Source organism: Barbus barbus, assembly GCF_936440315.1.
Source record: "Barbus barbus genome assembly, chromosome: 39".
Lineage (NCBI taxonomy): Eukaryota > Metazoa > Chordata > Actinopteri > Cypriniformes > Cyprinidae > Barbus > Barbus barbus.
Window position 1 is genome coordinate 23,829,568 of NC_136717.1, and position 24,775 is coordinate 23,854,342.

Consider the following 24,775-nt stretch of genomic DNA (forward strand, 5'->3'; position numbering starts at 1 on the left):
ATCGATATAAATATTGTAGTGCAGTCAAATGATTAATCACGAATAATCACATCCAAAATAAACGTTTTTGTTTACATAATATATGTGTGTATTGTGTATATTTATTGTGTAAATACACACACGCATATAGTATATATTTAGAAAATATATACATGTATATATTTATATTAATGTAATTTATATTATTTATTATTATATTATTTATATTATTTTATTTATTATATTTTGTTGATACAAAGCACTCCATTTCACTCTACAAACGTTTTTTTTAAGAAATTCTTACGAACATGATTTATGTGCTGTATGTGTATTTTACAGTCTTAACAATAGCTAGATTGTGGTCTAACTCGAGTTGATGTTTCTTTCACTATGAATAATGAGCCTAAATATATTATATTTATATTAATGTAATTTTATATTATATATGAATATATTTAATATATAAACAACTTATTTTTCTTAAATATTTACATGCATGTGTGTGTATTTATACATACATCATAAATATACACAACACACACACACAGTACACACACACATATTATGTAAACAAAAACTTTTATTTTGGATGCGATTAATCGGGATTAATCATTTGACAGCACTAAAATATGGTTAGTTAAAAGAAAGAAAAAAGAAAACTATGTAAAATTTCTAATACAGAATGCATGACCATGTGCACAATATAGTTGCATTAAACCTGTTTTAGTAGCTGGGGATGTGTTAGTAATAATAATGTGAGTAATTGTGAATTGCCACTTGCAACCCGTTTCATTTAATATTCTGAAACAGAATATTAAACAAGAAAAATGCATGGCAGAACTTGGTTTTTTTTGTTTATTGGGATCTAATTCCCAATCATGAAAACTGCTCAGTAGATGAATGGAGCCAGAATCGAATATGAGTTTGAAGAAGTAAAAACATGAATTGAAATACTTCATTTTTATGTCATTTTTCTCATGTAAAAAAAATGTGTTGCCATCAGGTATTAACTTTGTGTACAATCCACTTTGAAAACCACTATGCACAGCTCCATCTGGTTGGGAGTTTGAAGCAAAAAAGTGCATTTTATTGTGCTTTTTAAAATGGATAGACACTTGATTTATGTGTTAGCTCCCGAAAGGTAGCTGACCAAACCTCAATCTGCGATCTTAAACAAGCTTATTTATGATAGTCTGTATTTCTTTATCACAACCCCTGCTGCAATTACAAGCGACTGATGAATCATTGGGATCTGGGACAGTCAGTGCTTTCTCTTTAATGGCCTGCCATGAAGTGGATTGAAATTTTCCTCTATTTCAACCTGCAAACAACTATAATTAGACCCTTCAGACTACTCTTGCTGTAAAATGTATTACTGCAGATGGTGATAGATAGATAGATAGATAGATAGATAGATAGATAGATAGATAGATAGATAGATAGATAGATAGATAGATAGATAGATAGATAGATAGATAGATAGATAGATAGATAGATAGATAGATAGATAGATAGATAGATTTTGTTTAGGTTCCCTGTGAGCTCAGTGTTGAGCCATTGATCTCTTGAAGGATTATGTTATTCTTGAGCAGAGCTGCAAAAGGATCACAGTTGCTAGTGCAAGACAAACACTCATTAGTATCAGAATGGCCCAAAGTGTCACACCACTGCTAAAGTTCAACAACGTTGCACTCAAGCCAGCCTTCGTCGCGGTATCCGAGTCAGCTCTCGCTTTACTGGGACTGAACGTGGACGATGTTTTATGTGACCCGCACGGGGCTGAATATCTGAGCGGCTCTCGGGTGATTTCGGGCTCCCAGCCCGCTGCGCACTGCTACTGCGGACACCAGTTTGGCCAGTTCGCCGAGCAGCTGGGTGACGGTGCTGTGTGTTATTTGGGGCAGGTGGAGGCCGGTGCTGAGCAAAGTTCTGACCCGACCAACAGAAGCCCCTGTGGTCGGTGGGAAATTCAGGTTAAAGGCGCTGGACTGACGCCTTATTCTCGGTACCATTACTTTGGCTTCCCTGCATTAAGTGTAAAGCCTACGCTTTATTTGTGTCCTTGTTTAATTCTACATTTCATTACTGAGCAATATTAATTAAACATGGTTAGGGTTAGAATGAGTGAATGAATGGTTTGGCATTATGATAAATATATATACTTTCAGATTCACATGAGACACATGCTACTGTCACACACTATAAAACAACTAATCAATACAACTAGGGCTGCAAAACGATTAATCGCGATACAGTCATACAAAATAATAAATGTATTATGTATAAACATATTACATAGAATGTAATTATTATTTTAAAAATATAGACTATATATATATATATATATATATATATATATATATATATAACACAAAAGAAGATATTTTGAAGAATGTAACCAAACAGTTGCTGGTTTCCACCATTCTTCAAAATATAGATATTTTTTTGTGCTCCACAGAGAAAAAGAAACTCATACAGCTTTGGAACAACTTGAGAGTGAACAAATGATGACAGAATTTCATTTTTGAGTGAACTATCCCCTTAAATCCCATAATGACACATGTAGTTGTCAAACAGAAGGAAAATAAAGCTTGTTTAAAAAAACACACACCCAACAAAAATGGGTAAAAATTTCCATGTGCTTTGTTAAAAAAAAAAAAAAAAAAAAGCTTCAGTATCTGTGTATTGTAGGCAATCTGATGGACGTAAAGTGCTCCGCTCCAGCATTCGAGAGTTCCTGTGCAGTGAGGCCATGTTTGCACTGGGAATTCCCACAACACGAGCAGGATCGCTGGTGACCTCTGACCTTTATGTCCAGAGGGATGCGTTCTACAGTGGCAATCCCAGACCAGAGAGGTGCTCAGTGGTTCTCAGAATAGCACCCACCTTTATCAGGTTGAGCACTTCTATTTATATCTACCCTCAGACACACATAGAAATGCATTTCTTGCATTACTTTTTCATAATGCCAAGTTGTAAAACTTAAAATCCTGAGGTTTGCTAAACAAAGAATCTATTTACTGACTTTTGCTGTCTTAAAACTGGGTTTTAGTGTTAAAGCTCATCAGCAAATTTTGCAGAGAAGTTTATTGCAGGTTCATGCTGAGATGTGATAGATGTCTCATGAGGCCTTTTTTTAGAAGTAACTCATGTCCAAGCTTGGCCAAGTATTTTAGAGTATGCAAAAATAAAGTCTGATTACCTAAATACTGCCATCTACCTGTCGAACATAATCCTAAAAACAATTAATGGCTAAATGATGAGATCTTCTGAAATCAGACCTCAATTTTAGTTTCATTAAAATACTGAATGTTTGCATTGTACCCTCATAACTCTCTCTATATTTCTCACCAGATTTGGCTCGTTTGAGATCTTCCACCCTGTGGACGACTTCACAGGTAGACATTGGACGACCTGACATCCGAGCACAACTTCTGGATTATATCATTGAAACATTCTACCCTGAAATACAAAGAAGACATTTAGAGAGGAATGCTTCCTTCTTCAGAGAGGTTTTAACACTTATGCATATTGTAAAGACAAGCTTTACTTTTATCATTATTATTAAAAAAGAATTTGTATGTACACTCTTAAAAATAAAAAGGGTTTTTCACAGCAATACCATAGAAAAAATAATTTTGGTTCCCAAAAGAACCTTTCAGTGAATAGTTCTTAAAATAACCTTTTTTCATTAGTGTGAAAAACATTTTAATAATCAGAAGAACCTTTCTCCACTCTAAAGACCCTTTTGTGCATTGAAACATTTCCATGGATGTAAAAGTGTTTCATGGAATCGTAAATGCCAACAAAGAAACTTTTTTTAAGAGTGTATTGATATTAATGTATTCTGTGGATCTGCAAGGTGACCGTGAGGACTGCCAAACTGGTTGCCCTGTGGCAAAGTGTGGGATTTTGCCATGGAGTTCTCAACACAGACAACATGAGCATCTTGCGCCTTACTATAGACTACGGCCCATTTGGCTTCATGGACAGGTTTGTTTAGCTGTACAGAAACTGTGCATTAAATTGCACAATGCAAATTATATGCAGGAAACGCAACCGAATTGCATCCTGAAAGAAGTTGTGCTTTAACTAATTGCTTGTATATTAGTGCATTCTCAAAACTTACATTGTTGTCAACTGCAGGTTTGACCCTGAGTTTGTGACCAATGCCTCTGATAAGAAACGCCGTTATTCTTATGAAGCTCAGCCGTATGTCTGCCGCTGGAACTTGGCACGTTTGGCAGAAGCTCTTGGCGCGGAGCTCCGGTCAGCCAAAGCAGGAGCCGTTTTAGATGAGTTCATGACCATTTATCAGGACTTCTACATGGAAAACATGAGAAAGAAGCTGGGTCTTCTGAGACACCAAGAACCAGAGGATGTGGAACTGGTGGCTGATTTATTGAAGGCCATGCACATCACAGGTACAGTGAAAGGGAGGAAATATTTTACATTTGCATTGAATGTAAATGGAAAGTTGAAAGGAAGTTGATTCAGTTTGCTCAAAAACAAATGACTTGTCTAGTGTTTTCATCTATCGCTGTTCCATTATTAGGTGCCGACTTCACAAACACATTTCATCTGCTGAGTGCCGTGTCCTGTCCTGTAGGTGAACAGAAAGACCGCACAGACTCAGTAGTGGAACTGATCGTGGAACAGTGTGCCTCGCTGGAGGAACTAAAGGTGGCCAACCATCCTCCAAATGCAGCCCAGGTGAGGGGATCTACACCCTCTCAGGCTCTAATCTTCATACTAATAAATTTTCATGTATTTTTCACCAGTTTATACATATCAGCAAATATGCAGATTTTTTTATTTTTTTTATTTTTTTAGTAGTGCAGTGTTAGAATCTGTTATTTTGAGCAAAAGTAACCAACATTTAATTTCCTTGTACTCTGCATTCTTCTCTTAATGTGATGCTGTCAGCACATTGCAAGAGTGGCAAGGCAAGATAATTTGTATGTTGTCTGAATGAATTTGCATTGGTTTGTTTCTAGTGACATTTAAAACAGAACTGAAAAAGTGAGCCCTAAACAGGTACTGAGAGAGGTTATAAGAGTGTAAAAATATGTATGCACATTTATTTACCTGGATATTCACATAATTTGCTCAGTTTGTTTTAAGGTCATTTTCTCAAATCCTTTGTATGTCCTAGTATTCCTTTTTCATTATGTTCTATCTTTTTTAGGATTGTTGAGACCAGTGCAATAATTGAAATATTCTGATCATTTTTATTAATACTTTGAACCAGTTTTTATTTTTATATTTTCGGTTTTCTTTTTAATTTTCATTTAAATATTATTTTCAATAAAAGTTATTTTTATATTGTTTTTAAATATTTTTTTTACATCAAGTTAAACTAAATTAAAATTGGAAATGTTGCATATTAACTAGCCAAAATTTTATTTTATTTTATTTCAGTTAACATTTATTTCAAGTAAATAATTTTTTATGGTTTTAGTTTTAGTTACAGTAACTGTAGTAATCCTGCACTCTTAAAAATAAAGGTGCTTAAAAGGTTCGTCACAGCGATGCCATAGAAAAACCATTTTTGGTTCCACAAAGAACCGTACAGTCAAAGAACCACCTCTTTCTTACCTCTTTATAATCTGAAGAACATCCTTTCGCCACAAAACCTTTTGTGAAGCAGAAAGGTTTTTCAGATGTTAAAGGTTCTTTATGGAACCGTTTAGACAAAAAGGCATTGTTCTATAGCATTGTTAAGCACCTTTATTTTTAAGAGCGTGGTTGCGACCCCTCATAATTTCTTATGTTCAAAGGTAAAAAGGAGGTTTGGAGATACTTAATAACTGAACTATGTTTTTCTCATTTTCATTTGTTCCTCTGTGTGCAGTGAGTTGGAGATGATTCTCTCCATGGCAGAGACAAATCCGGGTATGTATACAACTGTCTGGCCATATAAAGAGTTCTGTATGTATAGTTCTGATATAACAAGAGCTGAACATGATTACACATACATTTGTAGCATAAAACTGAAAAGCTGAAGACGTGGTCCGATTCAAAGTCCTTTGCATTATTTATTCAGCAGAGCAAATTGTTCTAAAACCCTTAAATGTTATTTGAATTCTATTCAAAGCATCTGATTAGTGTGAGCCATGGATTTCACACTGGATATGCCATAAAATGTTTTAAAGGCAAATACACAGTTAAAAAAAACTAATTGAAAATTGTAAAAAAAATAAATAAATCTGGAGCTACATGTACTTATTTCTTAAACTACTTTTAATAATTGGCACATTACATTCAAACACTATTTTTAAGGAATTACTTAAAACTTAAAATGTTTATATGTCAATTAATATTTTTTAAGTGCATATTATAGAAATAACACATGTTTGGAGTATGTGGAATCTGCACCTTTCAGGGATAAAATCTGCATTTAGTAGAGTAGTTGTAGTATAATACTACCTAATGAGCAGATTATGCACTAATCTCTCTATAAACAAAACAACAGACACCACAATAATAGCCGATTAGCTTAAGTCACTACTGATGACACTCTTTTGCATGTATTACAAGAATGTACATTTTAAGATCACAGTGGTCATAAGTTAAATGAAAATTTGGTTATTAAATCAGACCTTAATTAGCCTAAAGACTATAATGACAAGAATGAAAAAACGTCCTGGAATTTCTATGTAGATTGATTCTAATCTACAACTTCAGCTAAAATGAAATTTAAGACCAGGGATCATGAGGGATTAGTGGTCAAATTTAAGACTGAATGCAAAGTTACTTACTTCGTAAAGCAAATCTAAGAGATTTAAGATGCAATCTGAATGGTACTCAAAGCAACACAAGGCATCAGACACACGCTTCATTTCACCCGTGCCAGTTGCATTTACACTGGCTAGCCTATATGCTATGTTTCAAAGAAATACATGTGTATCATGTTTGCTTCAGGAATGTGCTGATGTACGTAAATGCATTTGCTTTTTGATGTCATGCTCATATGTGAGACGCATTTGATTTCACTTTCTTGGAGTAAAAGGTATTTTGAAGTCAGAGAGTGGGAGGAACCAGAGCCAAACAGATTTAACCAACCTCAAGCTCAACTCTATGTCAACATTTACATATGATTCTAATCATGTGCTTTAACAAGAGTGGGCCTGCCAATTTAGGGGCAGAAAAATAAAAGCAGGAGTGAACATTGCAGTGAGTTTCAAAATTTCTGTTCAAAAATACAATTTCAGTGATTGTTCTTTGTGCATATGGATTTTGATAATATAACATAGCATCTATATTTGTACTTCTTGCTGGTGGCAACTTTAATATTAGTGTCTGGTTTATATAATTTTGTGTCATGTAGATTTGTAGAAATGGAAATTGTAATTTCCCAGACAAATCCAGTGGTGTCCATGTATTTATTGACAAGCAACAATGCCGTGCTCCATGTGGCTCATTCTAATTCTGAGTAAGTAGCAATACTAACACAATCAAGCATATTTTTACAGATTATGCCAATGTTTTTAACTCTTCATATTTTTTCTGTAACATGAAGTTCTAGGCAATACCATTTCAAGTGCTTCCCAATCAATCAGACTGGTAAATGGCAATAACTCTTGTTCTGGAGTAGCAGCAGTGTTTAGAGAGATGGGCTGTGGGGATGTGATCGAGGCGAAGAGCGGTGCTCATTTCGGTCAGGGATCAGGGCCTGTATGGATAACTGATTTACAATGTTCTGACACTGACTCAAGACTAAGAGATTGTAAATCAAGTGGATGGGGAAGAGGCAGCTGTGGACATGAGAAAGATTCAGGAGTCATCTGTAAGGATGAGAGCAAACCTTTTAACAGCATACGATGTAGTCAATATAGGACTGAAGTGTCTGTATATGTGCTTTATGGTCAACCTGTCATTATATATAAACTTTCTTCTTTTGTGTGAGCAATAGAAAACATTAGGCTGGTCAGCAGCGCCAACCCCTGTTATGGACGAGTAGAAGTTCTTCGTGCCGGTCAGTGGGGAACAGTGTGTGATGATGGCTGGGATGCATCAGATGCTGCTGGGGTTTGTAGACAATTGGGCTGTGGGACAGTTTTGGAAGTAAAGAGCGCTGCCTATTTTGGACCGAGTTCAGGAACAGTTTGGATGAATAATGTAAACTGTTTTGGGAATGGGCCTACATCGATGAGCTGCTCATATAATGCAACTCCAAACAGATGTGGCCATGAGAAAGATGCTGGAGTCATTTGTGGATGTAAGTGCCAATGTTTTCATTTTAGTGAGTGAGGTAATACAGCAATGTGTTTCATTCATGGAGACACTGTGACTTTTGATGATTTTGGTACCAGAAAATACCCAAAATGACCATGAAATTTCATGCTCATATGCTGGTATAACAAACTTTCTTGACGGATAGGATTTAAAGAACAATGGCTGCTCTTTATAGCATACAATTATGTTAAAAAGGTTGTTATACCGGCACATATGAGCAAGAAATCAAATTTTTCACACTTTCTCACATTTACATGTCGAGGGTGGAAGTGAAGGCTAACCATGGAGTCGACCCAAATGCTGCTGGAATCATAAATACACTTTCAGAGAAGGTGAGAACAGTGGAAAGAGTGACATTGAGCTGTATCTTTTCACTACATCTACTGGCTATTCATGTTACTGGTCTGTTCTACCTTTTTTACATTCATTTGAATCTCATAGATTGGGAAGAAGCCACAAATAAATGGGGCTTTCTCACTGAAAACTGGAAAAATCTTCCATAAGAGAAGAGGAGCTGCACCCTGACAAATTGGTAAGACTTCAACATTATCTTTAAAAGTAAAGTTTAAATCTTTAATTTAATATTGTCTACAATAACAATATACAACACTGTTGGTTCCTCAGGTCATTTCTGGAATACAGAGGAGAAAACAAGCAAACACTTTAGAGCATTGAATGCTACATTCTTCTTTTGAAATTAATAATTATCTTACATATTTTTCCACATTTAACAATGTTTTATATAATATCCTTGTAAATTTTTTTCCTAATGACAATGCAAGCCTAATATTTGAGTTTTTAGATGCTGACAGTGTTTTGATCCTGATCTTTGTCTCACAACTTGCTAAATATAAATATATTGTAATCTTGATATAGCCAATATTGTACATATTTTTTCAATATAAACCTGTCTGGAGCTAAATTAATGAACATATAATAACAGTATGCTTCATAATAATTTAATTTAATCCAATTCCATTTACATACTATATATAGTTGCATAATAAACATAAATAATGTGTGATTGAAGAATAATATCTGTATTTTAGTCTTGTTTTACAGAAAAAAAATACTTATGCTTAAAAAGTATTCATGTTGTGACTGTTACCTTATTAATGTAGATATGGTGCTATTTTACTTTTGCTTAGTTTTTGAAACAAAAATGAATCTTTCCAGCCATGACATAAAAGCATCTGGGCTCGTGGTTGGTGAGCCGGTTTCTCATTTGTCAGAAAGAACGAGCCAAAGTATTTTGCGAAAAGTTTTGTAAACCATTTGCAATGGGTAATGAACTGAGACAGACACGTGCATGTATTTAGCAGGAAAAACAACAGTTCAAAACAGGTTGAAGGCCCAACAGTGCATAATAACATAAAGCCGAATTTTAATTGAAGACATGGAATGGCTTCAGAATGCACGGAATGAAGCATTCAAGTCTTATTATGGTACTTTTTTGGTCCTAAGAATCCAGGATTATTTGTGGAAGGCAAATATTCAAAAGGTTCACAGTTTGCATCCTGTTAATGGGGCCTGTCAGAGTAATTAGGGAGGAAAAACTCATTTGAACAACCAAACAAAATGGAAAAAATGAACAGCCTTCTGTTTAGTGCCATTGTTATTTGTTTGCAAGAGCAAAGGTTTGAGCAGGATTCAACTTTTTGGGAATACTAAACAGTTCAGTCAGTTTCAAACAATGACAGTGACCTTGATTGGTGCCCCTTAAAACCCAGCTTTATGAATAACAATTGTAGTTTCTTTTATGTCTAAATCTTTTATGTTTTATGTCTTATGCCTTGCATAGGTCATGGGTCATAGGCTTCCTTCTAAAGCGCAGTTTGCTGAATTTTACACCTGTTGCATATGTGCTGAAAATTACCCTGAAAAGGTGTGTTTGTCAGGGTCATCTGTAGGGAGGAGTCAGGTGCTGGAGGATGTACCTCTAAATAAATGCACTATAAGTCTCCAACATACAAACTTATATTTCAGATTCAGAAGGAAGACAGCCGCATCCATGGGACACTTCAAAAGGTTTAAACCCCTTAACCCTCTGGTTGTGTTCGGACTCCGGTCACGCCTTTTGTGTTACCGGTCAAAAATGACCGGACTCCAAACAACTGCTTATAAATCTGTCATTATGCTATATTATCACCAAATATTGGATTCAATCTTTTTGTCAACTTGTTTTCTTTCATTTAGGACTGGTTTTGTGTTTCTATTTGCTTCTGTTTAATCGTAGGCCTCATTTATCCGAGAGTAGGTACCTCATTTTTTGAGTGAAAAAAGCATTTTTTATGAATAATTTTCACAATATTAAACAAAAAATTATAAAATTTTGCACTGTTTCTCACACTAGTGTACTTTAATGTTTAATCAGGAAGTTTGCTTTTAAATGCTTTTATTTTGTACAAAATTGCAAGAAGTCACACTCGTGGTGTTCCCGGTCAAAAATGACCGGACTCCAAACAACTGCTTATAAATCTGTCAATATACTATATTATCACCAAATATTGGATTCAATCTTTTTGTCAACTTGTTTTCTTTCATTTAGGACTGGTTTTGTGTTTCTATTTGCATCCGATTAATCGTAGGCCTCATTTATCTGAAAGTAGGTACCTCATTTTTTGAGTGAAAAAATATTTTTTTATGAATAATTTTCACAATATGAGAGAAACAATTATGAAAATTTGCACTGTTTCTCACACTAGTGTGCTTTATTGTTTAATCAGGAAGTTTGCTTTTAAATGCTTTTATTTTGTACAAAATTGCAAAAAGTCACACTCGTGGTGTTCCCGGTCAAAAATGACCGGACTCCAAACAACTGCTTATAAATCTGTCATTATGCTATATTATCACAAAATATTGGATTCAATCTTTTTGTCAACTTGTTTTCTTTCATTTAGGACTGGTTTTGTGTTTCTATTTGCTTCTGATTAATCATAAGCCTCATTTATCCGAGAGTAGGTACCTCATTTTTTGAGTGAAAAAATTTTTTTTTATGAATAATTTTCACAATATTAAACAAAAAATTATAAAAATTTGCACTATTTCTCACACTAGTGTACTTTAATGTTTAATCAGGAAGTTTGCTTTTAAATGCTTTTATTTTGTACAAAATTGCAAAAAGTCACACTCGTGGTGTTCCCGGTCAAAAATGACCGGACTCCAAACAACTGCTTATAAATCTGTCAATATACTATATTATCACCAAATATTGGATTCAATCTTTTTGTCAACTTGTTTTCTTTCATTTAGGACTGGTTTTGTGTTTCTATTTGCATCCGATTAATCGTAGGCCTCATTTATCTGAAAGTAGGTACCTCATTTTTTGAGTGAAAAAATTATTTTTTATGAATAATTTTCACAATATGAGAGAGAAAATTATGAAAATTTGCACTGTTTCTCACACTAGTGTCCTTTAATGTTTAATCAGGAAGTTTGCTTTTAAATGCTTTTATTTTGTACAAAATTGCACAAAGTAACACTTGTCAAAAATGGCCGGCCATTGAAAGTGAATGGGGAAGAATGAAAGAAACAACTAGTGTTCAGGAGCATGTTGTGCTTGCAAACATAAATGCCTTGGACCAGTGCGTGCATGTATACTCACGCTATCACACACACACACACACACACACACACATCTATGCATACAAACTATTGTATTACACCTATTTCATCCTACCCTGAACTGTATGCAATATGCTTTTATGAATCTCATATTATAACTCTCTCTCTCTCACACAGACACACACAATGCACACAAATGCTCAAACTGCCTTGTCTTTGGCCTGCATTGACTTCAAAATAATCTTTTTTTTTTCCATCCCTCGACCAGAACGTTACATCAACTTCAGCTGGGTCCTCAAAATCAGAAGATTGCTTCTTTTCAGTTGTTGCAAGGTTTTCAGCTTGTCCAGTGATATTTTTATCTTCCAATATATCTTGCAATGCATCGTCACTGTAAAATTCTTCTTCAGTTGTCTCTTCCTCGTGTAAATGACAAGCAAGGCACTGTGAGGCATTTGTATGCTCTAGCATTTAATTGTAAACTTTTGTTTACTCTGAGAGAACACGAAAGCCTCTAAACATATTGTCATAATGTTTTGTCTAGTACGGAGCCGCTTAGAGCTCATGGTGGTGGAAAGATTTCGGGGTGGGTGAAAAAAAATCGGGGTGGGAGGAAAAAATATTTTTCAAATCTTTTGCGTTCCCTCGCAAAACTTTGCATTCTCTCGCAAAGATGTTTGCGTTCCCTCGCAAAAATATTTGCGTTCTATCGCAAAGATGTTTGCGTTCTCTCGCAAAGATGTTTGCGTTCTCTCGCAAAAATATTTGCGTTCTCTCGCAAAGATGTTTGCGTTCCCTCGCAAAACTTTGCGTACATATTTGCAAGAGAACGCAAAGTTTTGCGAGAGAAAGCAAACATCTTTGCGAGAGAACGCAAACATCTTTGCGAGAGAACACAAAGTTTTGCGAGAGAACGCAAAGTTTTGCGAGAGAACGCAAACATCTTTGCGAGAGAAAGCAAACATCTTTGCGAGAGAACGCAAAGTTTTGCGAGAGAAAGCAAACATCTTTGCGAGAGAACGCAAACATCTTTGCGAGAGAACACAAAGTTTTGCGAGAGAACGCAAAGTTTTGCGAGAGAACGCAAACATCTTTGCGAGAGAAAGCAAACATCTTTGCGAGAGAACGCAAACATCTTTGCGAGAGAACGCAAACATCTTTGCGAGAGAACGCAAACATTTTTGCGAGAGAACGCAAACATCTTTGCGAGAGAACGCAAAGTTTTGCGAGAGAAAGCAAACATCTTTGCGAGAGAACGCAAACATCTTTGCGAGAGAACACAAAGTTTTGCGAGAGAACGCAAACATCTTTGCGAGAGAACGCAAACATCTTTGCGAGAGAACGCAAACATCTTTGCGAGAGAACACAAAGTTTTGCGAGAGAACGCAAACATCTTTGCGAGAGAACGCAAAAGATTTGAAAAATATTTTTTCCTCCCACCCCAAATTTTTTTCACCCACCACGAAATCTTTCCACCACCATGAGCTCTAAGGGGCTCCGTAGTCTAGAATATGTGGTGAAAGAAAAGATTATTTTTGAGGTCAATGCAGGCTAAAGACAAGGCAGTCTGAGCATGTGTGTGTGTGTGAGAGAGAGAGAGAGAGAGAGAGAGAGAGAGATCCTTTTTTATTCATAAAAGGATATTGCATGCAGTTCAGGGTAGGATGAAATAGGTGTAATAAAATAGTTTGTATGCATGGATGGATGGGTGTGTGTGTGTGTGTGCGCGTGCGTGTGTGCGCATGTGTGTGTGTGATAGCTTGAGTATAAATGCATCCACACATGCAAAGGTCCAAGGTCTTTGTTTGCAAGCACAACATGCTCCTGAACACTAGTTGTTTCTTTCATTCTTCCCCATTCACTTTCAATGGCCGGCAATTTTTGACAAGTGTTACTTTGTGCAATTTTGTACAAAATAAAAGCATTTAAAAGCAAACTTCCTGATTAAACATTAAAGTACACTAGTGTGAGAAACAGTGCAAATTTTCATAATTTTTTCTCTCATATTGTGAAAATTATTCATAAAAAATGCTTTTTTCACTCAAAAAATGAGGTGCCTACTTTCAGATAAATGAGGCCTACGATTAATCGGATGCAAATAGAAACACAAAACCAGTCCTAAATGAAAGAAAACAAGTTGACAAAAAGATTGAATCCAATATTTTGTGATAATATAGTATATTGACAGATTTATAAGCAGTTGTTTGGAGTCCGGTCATTTTTGACCGGGAACACCACGAGTGTGACTTTTTGCAATTTTGTACAAAATAAAAGCATTTAAAAGCAAACTTCCTGATTAAACATTAAAGTACACTAGTGTGAGAAACAGTGCAAATTTTTATAATTTTTTGTTTAATATTGTGAAAATTATTCATAAAAAATATTTTTTTCACTCAAAAAATTAGGTGCCTACTCTCGGATAAATGAGGCTTACGATTAATCAGAAGCAAATAGAAACACAAAACCAGTCCTAAATGAAAGAAAACAAGTTGACAAAAAGAATGAATCCAATATTTAGTGATAATATAGCATAATGACAGATTTATAAGCAGTTGTTCGGAGTCCGGTCATTTTTGACCGGGAACACAACGAGTGTGACTAGGTGAAATAAAACCCACAAAAAATTACGAAAATTCTAAAAAAATTTATGAGAAATACTTGTACCCTATGTGCGCAAAGTCAGTAAGTTTGAGTCCAATGCGATAACGTTAACTAGTATTTTCAGGAAAAAGAAAAAAAATTTCTGGTGAATTTGACCCGAACACAACCAGAGGGTTAATCATATTTTGAACATTTTGTCTTTATTTTACTATTAATATTTGTCTGCTAAATGACTAAATGTAAGTGTTTATTCATTTGTTCTATTGATAGCTTCTATGATTCTCTCTAAACAATATTTCATGTATACAATAGAATTAGAAAATGGTATTGATTTGTAGTATCCTCATAAGTAGGCTAAATATAGGTAATAAGTACATTTTGACAGTCTTCTCAATGGCAAAAAGTGGTCCATTTCATTGGATTTATTTATTTATGGCTTTATAAGGAAGTGTACAATAAGAAACTTTGGTAACACCTTACCTAAGCCTTGTATTCATAATGTACGTTATTATGCATTATGTCTTTTAATAAATTATTGTAATCAAAGTTAAAGTAACATTTGCGGGTTCTAAAACTGGATGTTTGTCATCTGTTTTAATCAAATTACTTTCTAAAGGTGTAACATAAGTATTATAATGCATTATTAATATGGTTTTAATTATTTATACAATACATTAGAAGGTTCATTACAAGTCATATTTAATGCATTAAAAATGTTTCGAATGCATTATATACAAAGGCTTCAAGTCTTTTATAATCCATTATTCATATAAATCAGCTGTTGATCTCAATTACTCTGACATATCTTTCATTGTTATCATTAGTTTCTTTACAGCAGAGCTGCTGTGCACCACATGGCTCATTTTTCTTCAAAGTAAGAGCTTATTTTAATTTCAATTAACTTATTTAGCATGATAGGCCTGTAGGCAACTCGTGATTCTTAAAGTTTGTTCTCTCATGACCAGCAGTTCTGGGAAGTTCCTCATCAGGCGAAGCTTCTTCAGTCAGACTAGTTGACGGCAGCAGCTCCTGTTCCGGAAGAGTGCAGGTTCTCCATGCTGGAATATGGGGAACGGTGTGTTACGATGGCTGGGATTTGTTAGACGCCAATGTCGTGTGTAGTGAATTGGGCTGTGGAAATGCGAAAGAGGTGAAGTTAGCGGAATATTTTGGGAATAGCTCAGAACAAATGTGGATGACTAAGTTGAAATGTTCTGGAAATGAGTCCTCACTGACAGAATGTCCAGTAGGTGAAGCGAACATATTGGATCAAAACGGGTGCCTACATGATTTGTATGCTGGAGTCATCTGTCAGCGTGAGTACAAAACCTTTTACAGAATATTTAACTACATATCATGTGCTCAAAGTTGACTTGTTTCTTATTAATGTGTCTTTATCAGCCAGAACCAGGTTGGTGAATGGCATGAACTCTTGTTCTGGACGAGTGGAGGTTCTTTATAATGGAACGTGGGGAACAGTGTGTGATGATGACTGGGATCTGTCTCAAGCTGCAGTAGTGTGTAGAGAGGTGGGCTGTGGGGATGTGATTGAGGCAAAGAGTGAAGCTTATTTTGGAGAAGGTTTAGGACCAATATGGATGGTAGATGTAAACTGCTCTGCAAATGAGTTTGCATTGAGCAAATGTGAATACCTTGAATGGGGAGATCATAACTGCAATCATTCAGAGGATGCTGGAGTCATCTGTCAGTGTAAGTGAACTATTGCAAGAAATTATTTTTATGAGAGCTTGTTTCCGCCATGGGCTACAAAATGGCAACTTTTTGTCTCACAACTCTGACTTTTTTCCTGGCAATTCTGAGAAAAAAGAATTGCTAGATAGAGAGCCGCAGTTCTGAGAAAAAAAAATCTTGAAAGGGAAAAATTCAGAGAAAAGGGTCATATAAATGCAGGATTGCTAGATGTAAACTCAACATTCTGTGAAAAAGTCAGAAACAGAGAATTGCAAGATAGAAACTAGCAATTGTGAGAAATGAATTATGAGGAAAAAGTAGATTTTTTTTTTTTTTTTTTTTTGTATTTTGTGGCAGGATGTAGACTCAGAATTCAGAGAAAAATGTCAGAATTGTGAGAAATAAGGTCAATTTTTTCTATGATTGCAACTTTATATCTCGCTACTCTGAGAAAAAAGTAAGAATTGTGAGATATAATCTCCGAATTGTGAGAAAACGTAAGAATTAAAGGGTTAGTTCTCCCCAAAATGAAAATTCTGTCATTAATTACTTACCCTCATGTCGTTCCAAACCCGTAAGACCTTCGTTCATCTTCAGAACACAAATTAATTGGAACAACATGAGGGTGAGTAATTAATGACAGAATTTTCATTTTGGGGCGAACTAACCCTTTTAAAAAAAAGTTAAAAGAGATTAAAAAGTTGCACTCACTTTAAAAAATATATATTTTAAAAAATGAACTTTCATAGCTTTTTGTACTGTATTTAAAATTGCAATTTTTAAGTAAACAACAATCAGTATGATAGTAATGGCTTGCCGTTTCTTTTGTTTTCTTCTGCATGGTGATCAGCTGTTATGAGGCTGGTAGAAGGCCCTGATGCTTGTTATGGAAGAGTGGAGATTCTCCATGATGAAAAATGGGGATCAGTGTGTTATAATGACTGGGGTGCATCAGATGGAGCAGTGGTATGTAAAGAGCTTGGCTGTGGGAACATTGAACAATATAGTGCTTATTTTGGAGTTACACCAGGACAAATATGGATGGACCGTGTAAACTGCACTGGAGAAGAGGCAGCTCTGAGCACCTGTGCATTTCAGGGATGGGGAACTCATAACTGTCTTGACAAGTATGCTGGAGTCATTTGTGGCCGTGAGTTGCAAATTGTCAATTCAAGTTAAAGTTAAATCAAAATTGTGTCATTATTTGCTCATACATTTGAGAAGCTTCTTTTCAATGTTCAGTGAAGGTGTCATACATGTGAGGGACTAAAGACAGAATATTTGTCTTTGCACTTATTCATTTAACAGATTAGTGCACCTTCCCAGATAAAGATCTGTATATAAAGATCTGAAAAGCTCTTATGAGTGGCAATTATAATACACACACACATTTTGGATAAAATAATGAATTTAGTGTTTTAAAATAATTATGAACAAATCTATATTGCATTATATAAATCAGTAAATAAAAATAATCTGATTATTGACGCTTTGCTCGTTTCATAATTTATCTTGCATGCTTGACGAAACAGCCTAAAAACTCAACTAAAATAATATTATTTTATGTAATGCATTTTCATGAGTAAAAAACATTATTCAAGAATAAATGGAATATTTGTTTTTGCACAACATATTCTCCAAAAAATATTAATGCACATTCTCAGATGCATTGCTAACAGAAAGATCTGAAAAGGTTTTGCTGGATGCCAAATCAATAAATTAAGTAGACTAAGATAGTTTTTTAAAAAAGTGCTTTATTGTCTTAAATGTGTTTGCATACAATATTGCCAAAGCACTGTTCACAAAACAAGTAATGCCAAGAAATGTAAATCTACAGATTAACAACAAATAACCATTATATAAGATATGTATAATAAAACATATGCATATGTTTTTTATGTTTTTGTTCTTTTCATCGGTGTGGCCATTAGTCCCGCCATTAGTCAGGCTGGTGCATGGGAATAGTATTTGTTCCGGACGAGTGGAGGTTCTTCATGATGGTCAGTGGGGAACCGTGTCGGATGATGGCTGGAGTCTAACAGATGCTGCAGTGGTTTGCAGAGAACTGGGCTGTGGAGATGCTATAGAGGCAAAAGGTGGTGCTTATTTTGGACAGGGATCTGGTCCAGTATGGATGGATTCTGTTGACTGTGTTGGGATTGAGTCTTCACTCATACAGTGTAACATAGATCACTGGCAACACTACAACCTTGATCATATGCATGATGCTGGAGTCATTTGTAGGGGTGAGTGCCGATCCAATTTTAATTAGTGCTGTCAAACGAGTTATTAATTAATCACGTGTGTACTGTGCATATTTATTATGCATACACACATACAGTATATATTTCGAAAATATTTACTTGTATATATTTATATTCATATAATTTATATTATATATAAATATATTTAATATATAAACAACATATTTTTTCTTAAATATATACATGCATGGGTGTGTATTTATATATACATAATAAAATATACACAGTCCACACACATATATTATGTAAAAAAAACTTATTTTGGATGTGATTAACTGTTTGACGGTTCTAATTTTAATATTCAAATATTCATATTTAAAAATGTCTTGTAATATTAAATTCTAAAGCTAATGTGTTTTATATCATTAAATGTAGTGCAAACTATATTGTCAGTGAATAAAAATTATGTTGATTGTTGAGATTTTGCTCTTATTTCCTATGATTTGTTTATAATTTATTTTACACTTGTATGCTTGAGAATATTAAAGTAACATTATTTGATATAATATTTTAATATTATATATTGCAAATATAAAAGAATAAATATAAGAAATAATTGGAATGATTTATTATATAGACATAAATATTTAATTTTACATCTTCGACACTGCTCTTTAGTGGGACGTTCCACATCTGGAGAGCCTGACCAGGGCTCAGACACAAGTGGTAAAGTCCTGTTGAGGATTGAGGTGAAGACCGACCCCATGTTCAACCCAAATGATCCCAGAACCCTGAATAAACTCTCGTCGGAGGTGAGCAGTGGCAGGAGTAACAATGAGCTGCATTTGTCTGCAAACATCTTCTGGCTGTTGGTTACTATTGATTCTCTGTATTTACGTTAATTTGCATCTCATAGATGGGGAAGAAGCTGCACATTAGCAGACCTTTCTCACTGACTTGGAAAACTCAGAAAGATAGAAAAGTCTTCCAGGAAGTTTCCCAGAAAAAGAAGGCTGCAAGAAAATGTAATTGACATGCTGGATAATTTACTGTTATTTTAATGAAATTGTCATTTTAATGAGATGTTTTATTTCAAATTTACAATATTTGTAAAAGAAAACAAATACAGCTTTCTAATTTATTTATTCCAACTGTTTAACAAGTAAATGAAAATTAAGATTGTAATCCCCTATTAAATAAATTCAATGTAATACCATAACATTTTAATATATAATGCTTAAACTTTATTTTTGAACATGAATGTGTCCCATTGTCACCCAAGGTATGTAATTGGCAATATTGAATGTGATTGAAAAACAAGTTAAGTCATTCTTAAGGCATTCAAATATCGAAGGATGTCACCCTTATGTGGTGTATTTTTTTATGTTTTAACAGCTATAATAATGAACAGCTTTCCACCCATCTAAAAAAAAAAACATATGTTGTTTTGAGTTGAATTAGTTGTCATTTGTTTATAACCAAAAGCCATCTTTTAGGCAAATTTCTGCACAACCAGTGCTTGGTAATGTTCTCTTCACACACTTATATGCAATGCATTTTCTAGGTTTGAAAAGTTATTTCTCACGACCAATTTATAAAGTATATTTACCTTTTTTAAAACCATTTCGTTCCTATGCAATTTCTATATTTACAAATAAAAATGAATACTCATAATTTAGATTATTCTAACATTATGTCCTGTTCTAGAGAGACACAATTTTGAATCAAAAATAAATTAAAGGCTTTATTTTGGCTTGGGTAGAAAAAAAAAAAATAGTGTAATAAAAATAATAGCATTAGTGTAATACACATAATTCACCACAAGTTCTTCTGCAACAATTTTGAAGTATATCTATTAGGTTATATATTCATTAAGCTGCCATGTTTTTTACTCAGCTTAGAGATCTAAGATATTATTTCTAGTGCTGTCAAACAATTAATTGCATCCAAAATAAAGTTTTTCTTTACATAATAAGGTGTTTTTTGTATTCTATATAATTGCACTGTCCTTGGAGCGGACCTGACTTACATTTCACTGCTGGTTATAGTCTGTATGTATTGTGTATGTGACAAATAAAAAAAATAAATCTTGATAATATATGTGTGAGTACTATAAGACATATATACAGCATATATTTAGAAAATACTTACATGTATATATTTATATTCATATAAATGATTTAATATATAAATGTAACATTTTTCTTAAATTTATACATGTATGTGTGTATTTATATATATATATATATATATATATACATAATAAATATACACAGTACACACTCATATATTATGTAAACAAAAACCTTAATTTTGGATGCGATTAATCGTTTGACAGCACTACATTTCTACTAAAAGGCGATGTTCTTGTTTCATAGGAGAAATGATTTGATACCACAGTAACAGTTATATGGAGAGACATACACTGTTACTGTGGTATCAAATCATTTCTCCTATGAAACAAGAACATCGCCTTTTAGTAGAAATGTAGTGCTGTCAAACGATTAATTGCATTAATCCAGTCAACTTTGCATTTAATATGCTTTGATACAGCACTCTGTGAACAGCCACACCTTCCAGTAATGACCCTCTTTATGGAGGGGGTCAATGTTCGTCTTCTGGACCATTGCCAAGTCAGCAGTCTTCTCCATTATTGTGGTTTCAAAGAACAAGAGATACCCTGAATTTATTAAAACTCAAATGTAAATATTCTAATATTCTGAGATACTGATTTTTGACTTTAATGAGCTGTAAACTCTAATCCTCAAAATTAAAACCAAAAAACTTTTGAAATGTTTTACTTTACATGTAATGAATCTAAAATATATGAAAGTTTCCCTTTTTGAAATGTTACAAGAAAAAATTTACTTTTTCACGATATTCTAATTTTTGTAGATGTACCTGTAAAGTCTTTTTTTGATGTGTGGTTTCATCACAGGTTAACCCTCCAATAATGTGTGTTTATCCACTAGACCATGGTGGAGTTCACATTGTGTTGTGATATTTGAGTGACTTTATTGGATGAGATTGATTTAAAGTAAGCAATAGTGGGACTTGAACTCAGATCTCCCAGATTCAAACACAAAGCTTTATCTCTTTATCGTTTTGAGCAGACCTTAATTGAGAGATTTGTTCTAAATAATGAATAATTACATTTTGTTGTGGGGTTTGAACTAGGACTTTGTTTGAAATTGAATCCTTTAACCACTGAGCCATAGAAGCTGTGATGTTACACTGACGTTGTTTTTATGGTCATTCAGTTTCTACGTTTATCTTAATGTAGGTTTAGGATGAGTAAAAGACATTCAGTGCATCTGTGGGATTTGAACACAATGGCATTGCAGCTTCATGAGTTAAAGTCTCATGTTTAACCACTGCACCTCAGGGAAAATGTGCTTTTTATTTTGTTGTAAACTGAACCTCACTTTAAGTGACAACACTAACACTAAACTTGGTCCTCTCCGTCTCCGCGATCTGTTTTCAGAAATGCGTCACTAAAATGAAGTGTAACTCAGCGAATACTCAACACACAGACATGAAAGTTATCTCTATAGAAAGCATGAAGTGTCTTCTTTCAAATTAAGTAAGTCATATCGAAAACAAATATTCTGTGATGAAGTAATCCGTATGAAACCAACACGATGTTCAGTCTGTCTCGTCTAACTCATTATTTTTAATGAGATCCCGCCCCCTCGCGTTCACATGTAAATAACCACGTGACCCGCGCGCGCGGAGCATAAACAAAGCGTCAGTGACGAGTTCATCGCTGCTACTGTTCTGGAAGAAGACGCGCCGAGTAAAGGCTGGATTTCCCTCAAAATCGATCTGATGAGTAAGTAATGTTTATGTTTTGCATTAGTTAACGTGTTATTGTGACATAAACTTGAACACATTACTAGTTGGGTTGTTCCCAAACTACAACACGATGAATGCTACACATCTAAGAATGTTTAGACCATGTTTATTATTAATAATCTGTTCACAAATATATTTTAATAACGTGCTAAACGATAACAATTCGTTCTTAGATATAAAATATATGTTTTATAGTACGAAGTATATCCTTTTATAGTACAAAGCATGCGTGAGTCTATGACTGCAGAATCATATCTTTTATACTATAAAATCATACATGATGTTCAGGATGGCTATAATTCCTGACTAAAATGTTTGAAATCCAGTAAAACATTGTGAATATGATGGGCAATTCATTGTATTTAAATTTCTTATGGCATGATGATGTTTTCATGCTCTAGAGTATATTATAGAGTATATTGTAACATGATGAATGCTACGAGTCTAAGTATGTTTAGAACATGTTTATGATTAATAGCCTACTCTGTTCAAAAATAGAATTAAATAACGTGCTAAACAATAATAATTAGTTTCTCAGATATAAAATGTATTTTTTTTACGATAATACAAAGCATGAATGAGTCTATGACTACAAAACCTATATATATATATATATATATATATATGCTCCTGATATAAACATGCTCACAAATGTTTTTTCTTTTTCTGGTTGTTTGTATTTTATTGAATCAGATACCTGCACCACAGATGATGAATCCTGTTGACTTTCAGTCTCTTCTAGCTGTTTTCCTCTGAGAGCGCTGCACCAACATCAGAAGTTCAACAGTTTCTTCTCGAATCCATGGAAAGTAGCAGAAACACTTAAAAGAGACACACCAGAACATCCAATGAACTGTGTTTATTACACTTCCACAACTTATTTCTAAAGGCTATAAATAATTTGCTGGAAACAAGTACTAAATTGATTATTCAATATCAGAAATATTTAGAAAATATCTCTATTATTAAAAAAAAATCTGTAAATTAATATCATTATCAATTAAAAATTGAATTGCAGGACTTTCTTGTACTGTGTTCTATTTCATGACATTTTTTAAAACATGCAAATTAATAGACGTTGATTACATTTGCTAAATCATCTCTTTTGATTAGTATAAAAATATTCTTAGCTCTGTAAATTACAAAAGCAGTCAGCGAAACGCAAAATGAACGCCCTCCTGTGGTGAGATGTGTGAATTACACCAGAGCTCCTCCCGTAGAGGGAGACTCCCAACTTTAGCTAAAAATGCGTAATGCGTGAATCAATGGAGATGACTAAATACGCTGTACATAGAACTCGGCATATCTAATTTTAGTGCTAATTTTCAAAACGTTTGTATGACATGGCTACCTTTTTAGCTCTTCCAAGATTGTCATACAGTTTTTCGCTGTTGTTGTTCCTCCTGGGAACTGTTACTTTTCTCAGCGCATCGTCTGAATCGACCAATCACAGTCATTTGTAATTACTTCTATAATATAATCATTTTACAAAAATACCCTACTATATTTCAGTATGTTTGCCAGATATACAGATTTGAATAATTATAAGTTTTTGTGTACAAATTTATATATATATAAAAAAAAAAAACATATATATATATATTTCTTAGTTACCCTATTGTTTTATTTAACTTTTTCTTTCTTTCTAGTTATTAGAATATTCAGGAAGGTCACCATTTCTCAGTTTGTGAATATCACAAAGTCTTAGCATATGATCAGACATCAGGTTATTCTTACATGTACTGAAACAGTGCAGGTTCATCTGGGGGGTCACAGCAAAAAAAAGAAAAAGATCCCAGTCCAACCTGAAAAGCCAGTCCCATGTAAAAGCTCCCATGACCCGTCACTAGGACAACCCTAGATAAACAACAGCACACAACAAAAGACCTCATAAATGAGGAACACATTGGAGAGGAACGGCAGCATTTGGATAGAATTTCTGTTAAAGCTGATTGCAAAATGAGATTAAAATTTAGGAAAGCATTTTCACATGAATCGACAAGGGTCAGTTCACAGTTTCTCTGAAAAAAACTTGTTTTCCCAGTGTATTCAAGCGTCTAACTATTGTGTGAGCGGAAGGGACTTAAAAAAATGGTAAGAAATGTTTAACTTCTATTCACTTTTCAATTTCATAGAAGACAGAAAGAGAAACATCTGGTTGACATCTGTGAAGATTTCTTGCATACATTCCTAAAATCCATACACTTTATAGCCTTCAGGTACCAAAAAGTCAAAATCTCAAAGTGCCAAGCCTGCAGCAAAGAACAAAAGAAAGCGTTCTTCTAAGAAGAGGTCTGTCAGTGCCAAATCCACAAAGACAGATGTGGATATTCTGAGTCCAGCTGCCATGGAGAACATCTACTACATCTCCCATAATGCAGTGGACTGCTTGGAGTTCAGAGGATTTGGCTGGACTGGAGCCACCAAGAAGAAAGGAAAAAAGGGCAAAAAACATAAGAGCAAAAAATGAAATGTAGTTTTGTGCCAATTAAAGTACCTGTAAATATAATCAACACAAATATTTTATTTGTTCGATTATTTCCCTTCTTTAAACGGCCAGTTGTTGCATTATAAAGTGGCCCATTTTATTCATTCTAGCCAAAAATGGATTTGTAAATTGTTGCATTTTTCTCAGCTCACTC

The 24,775-nt window shown here is 34.3% G+C and overlaps 1 protein-coding gene, 1 long non-coding RNA gene and 1 pseudogene across 3 annotated transcripts; all 3 read left to right on the forward strand.

Annotated features, from left to right (window-relative positions):
* The first annotated feature begins 875 nt into the window (after positions 1 to 875).
* On the forward strand, positions 876 to 7,317 carry LOC306859050 (protein adenylyltransferase SelO-1, mitochondrial-like; annotated as a pseudogene). Its single transcript has 9 exons — positions 876 to 911; positions 1,551 to 1,984; positions 2,671 to 2,874; positions 3,334 to 3,491; positions 3,842 to 3,972; positions 4,126 to 4,403; positions 4,535 to 4,692; positions 5,834 to 5,874; positions 7,310 to 7,317. The product of its transcript is annotated as a protein adenylyltransferase SelO-1, mitochondrial-like (transcript).
* A 1,155-nt stretch (positions 7,318 to 8,472) lies between these two features.
* Positions 8,473 to 8,979, forward strand: LOC306858635. Its single transcript, XR_013783221.1, has 3 exons — positions 8,473 to 8,549; positions 8,659 to 8,749; positions 8,842 to 8,979. It is a non-coding gene; the product is annotated as an uncharacterized lncRNA (long non-coding RNA).
* A 14,407-nt stretch (positions 8,980 to 23,386) lies between these two features.
* On the forward strand, positions 23,387 to 24,603 carry smkr1 (small lysine rich protein 1; the record flags this gene model as incomplete). The annotated part of the gene is made up of 2 exons (XM_079399858.1): positions 23,387 to 23,419; positions 24,346 to 24,603. 2 exons carry the CDS (start codon positions 23,387 to 23,389, stop codon positions 24,601 to 24,603), a joined length of 291 nt encoding a protein of 96 aa, XP_079255984.1.
* Positions 24,604 to 24,775: the final 172 nt, after the last annotated feature.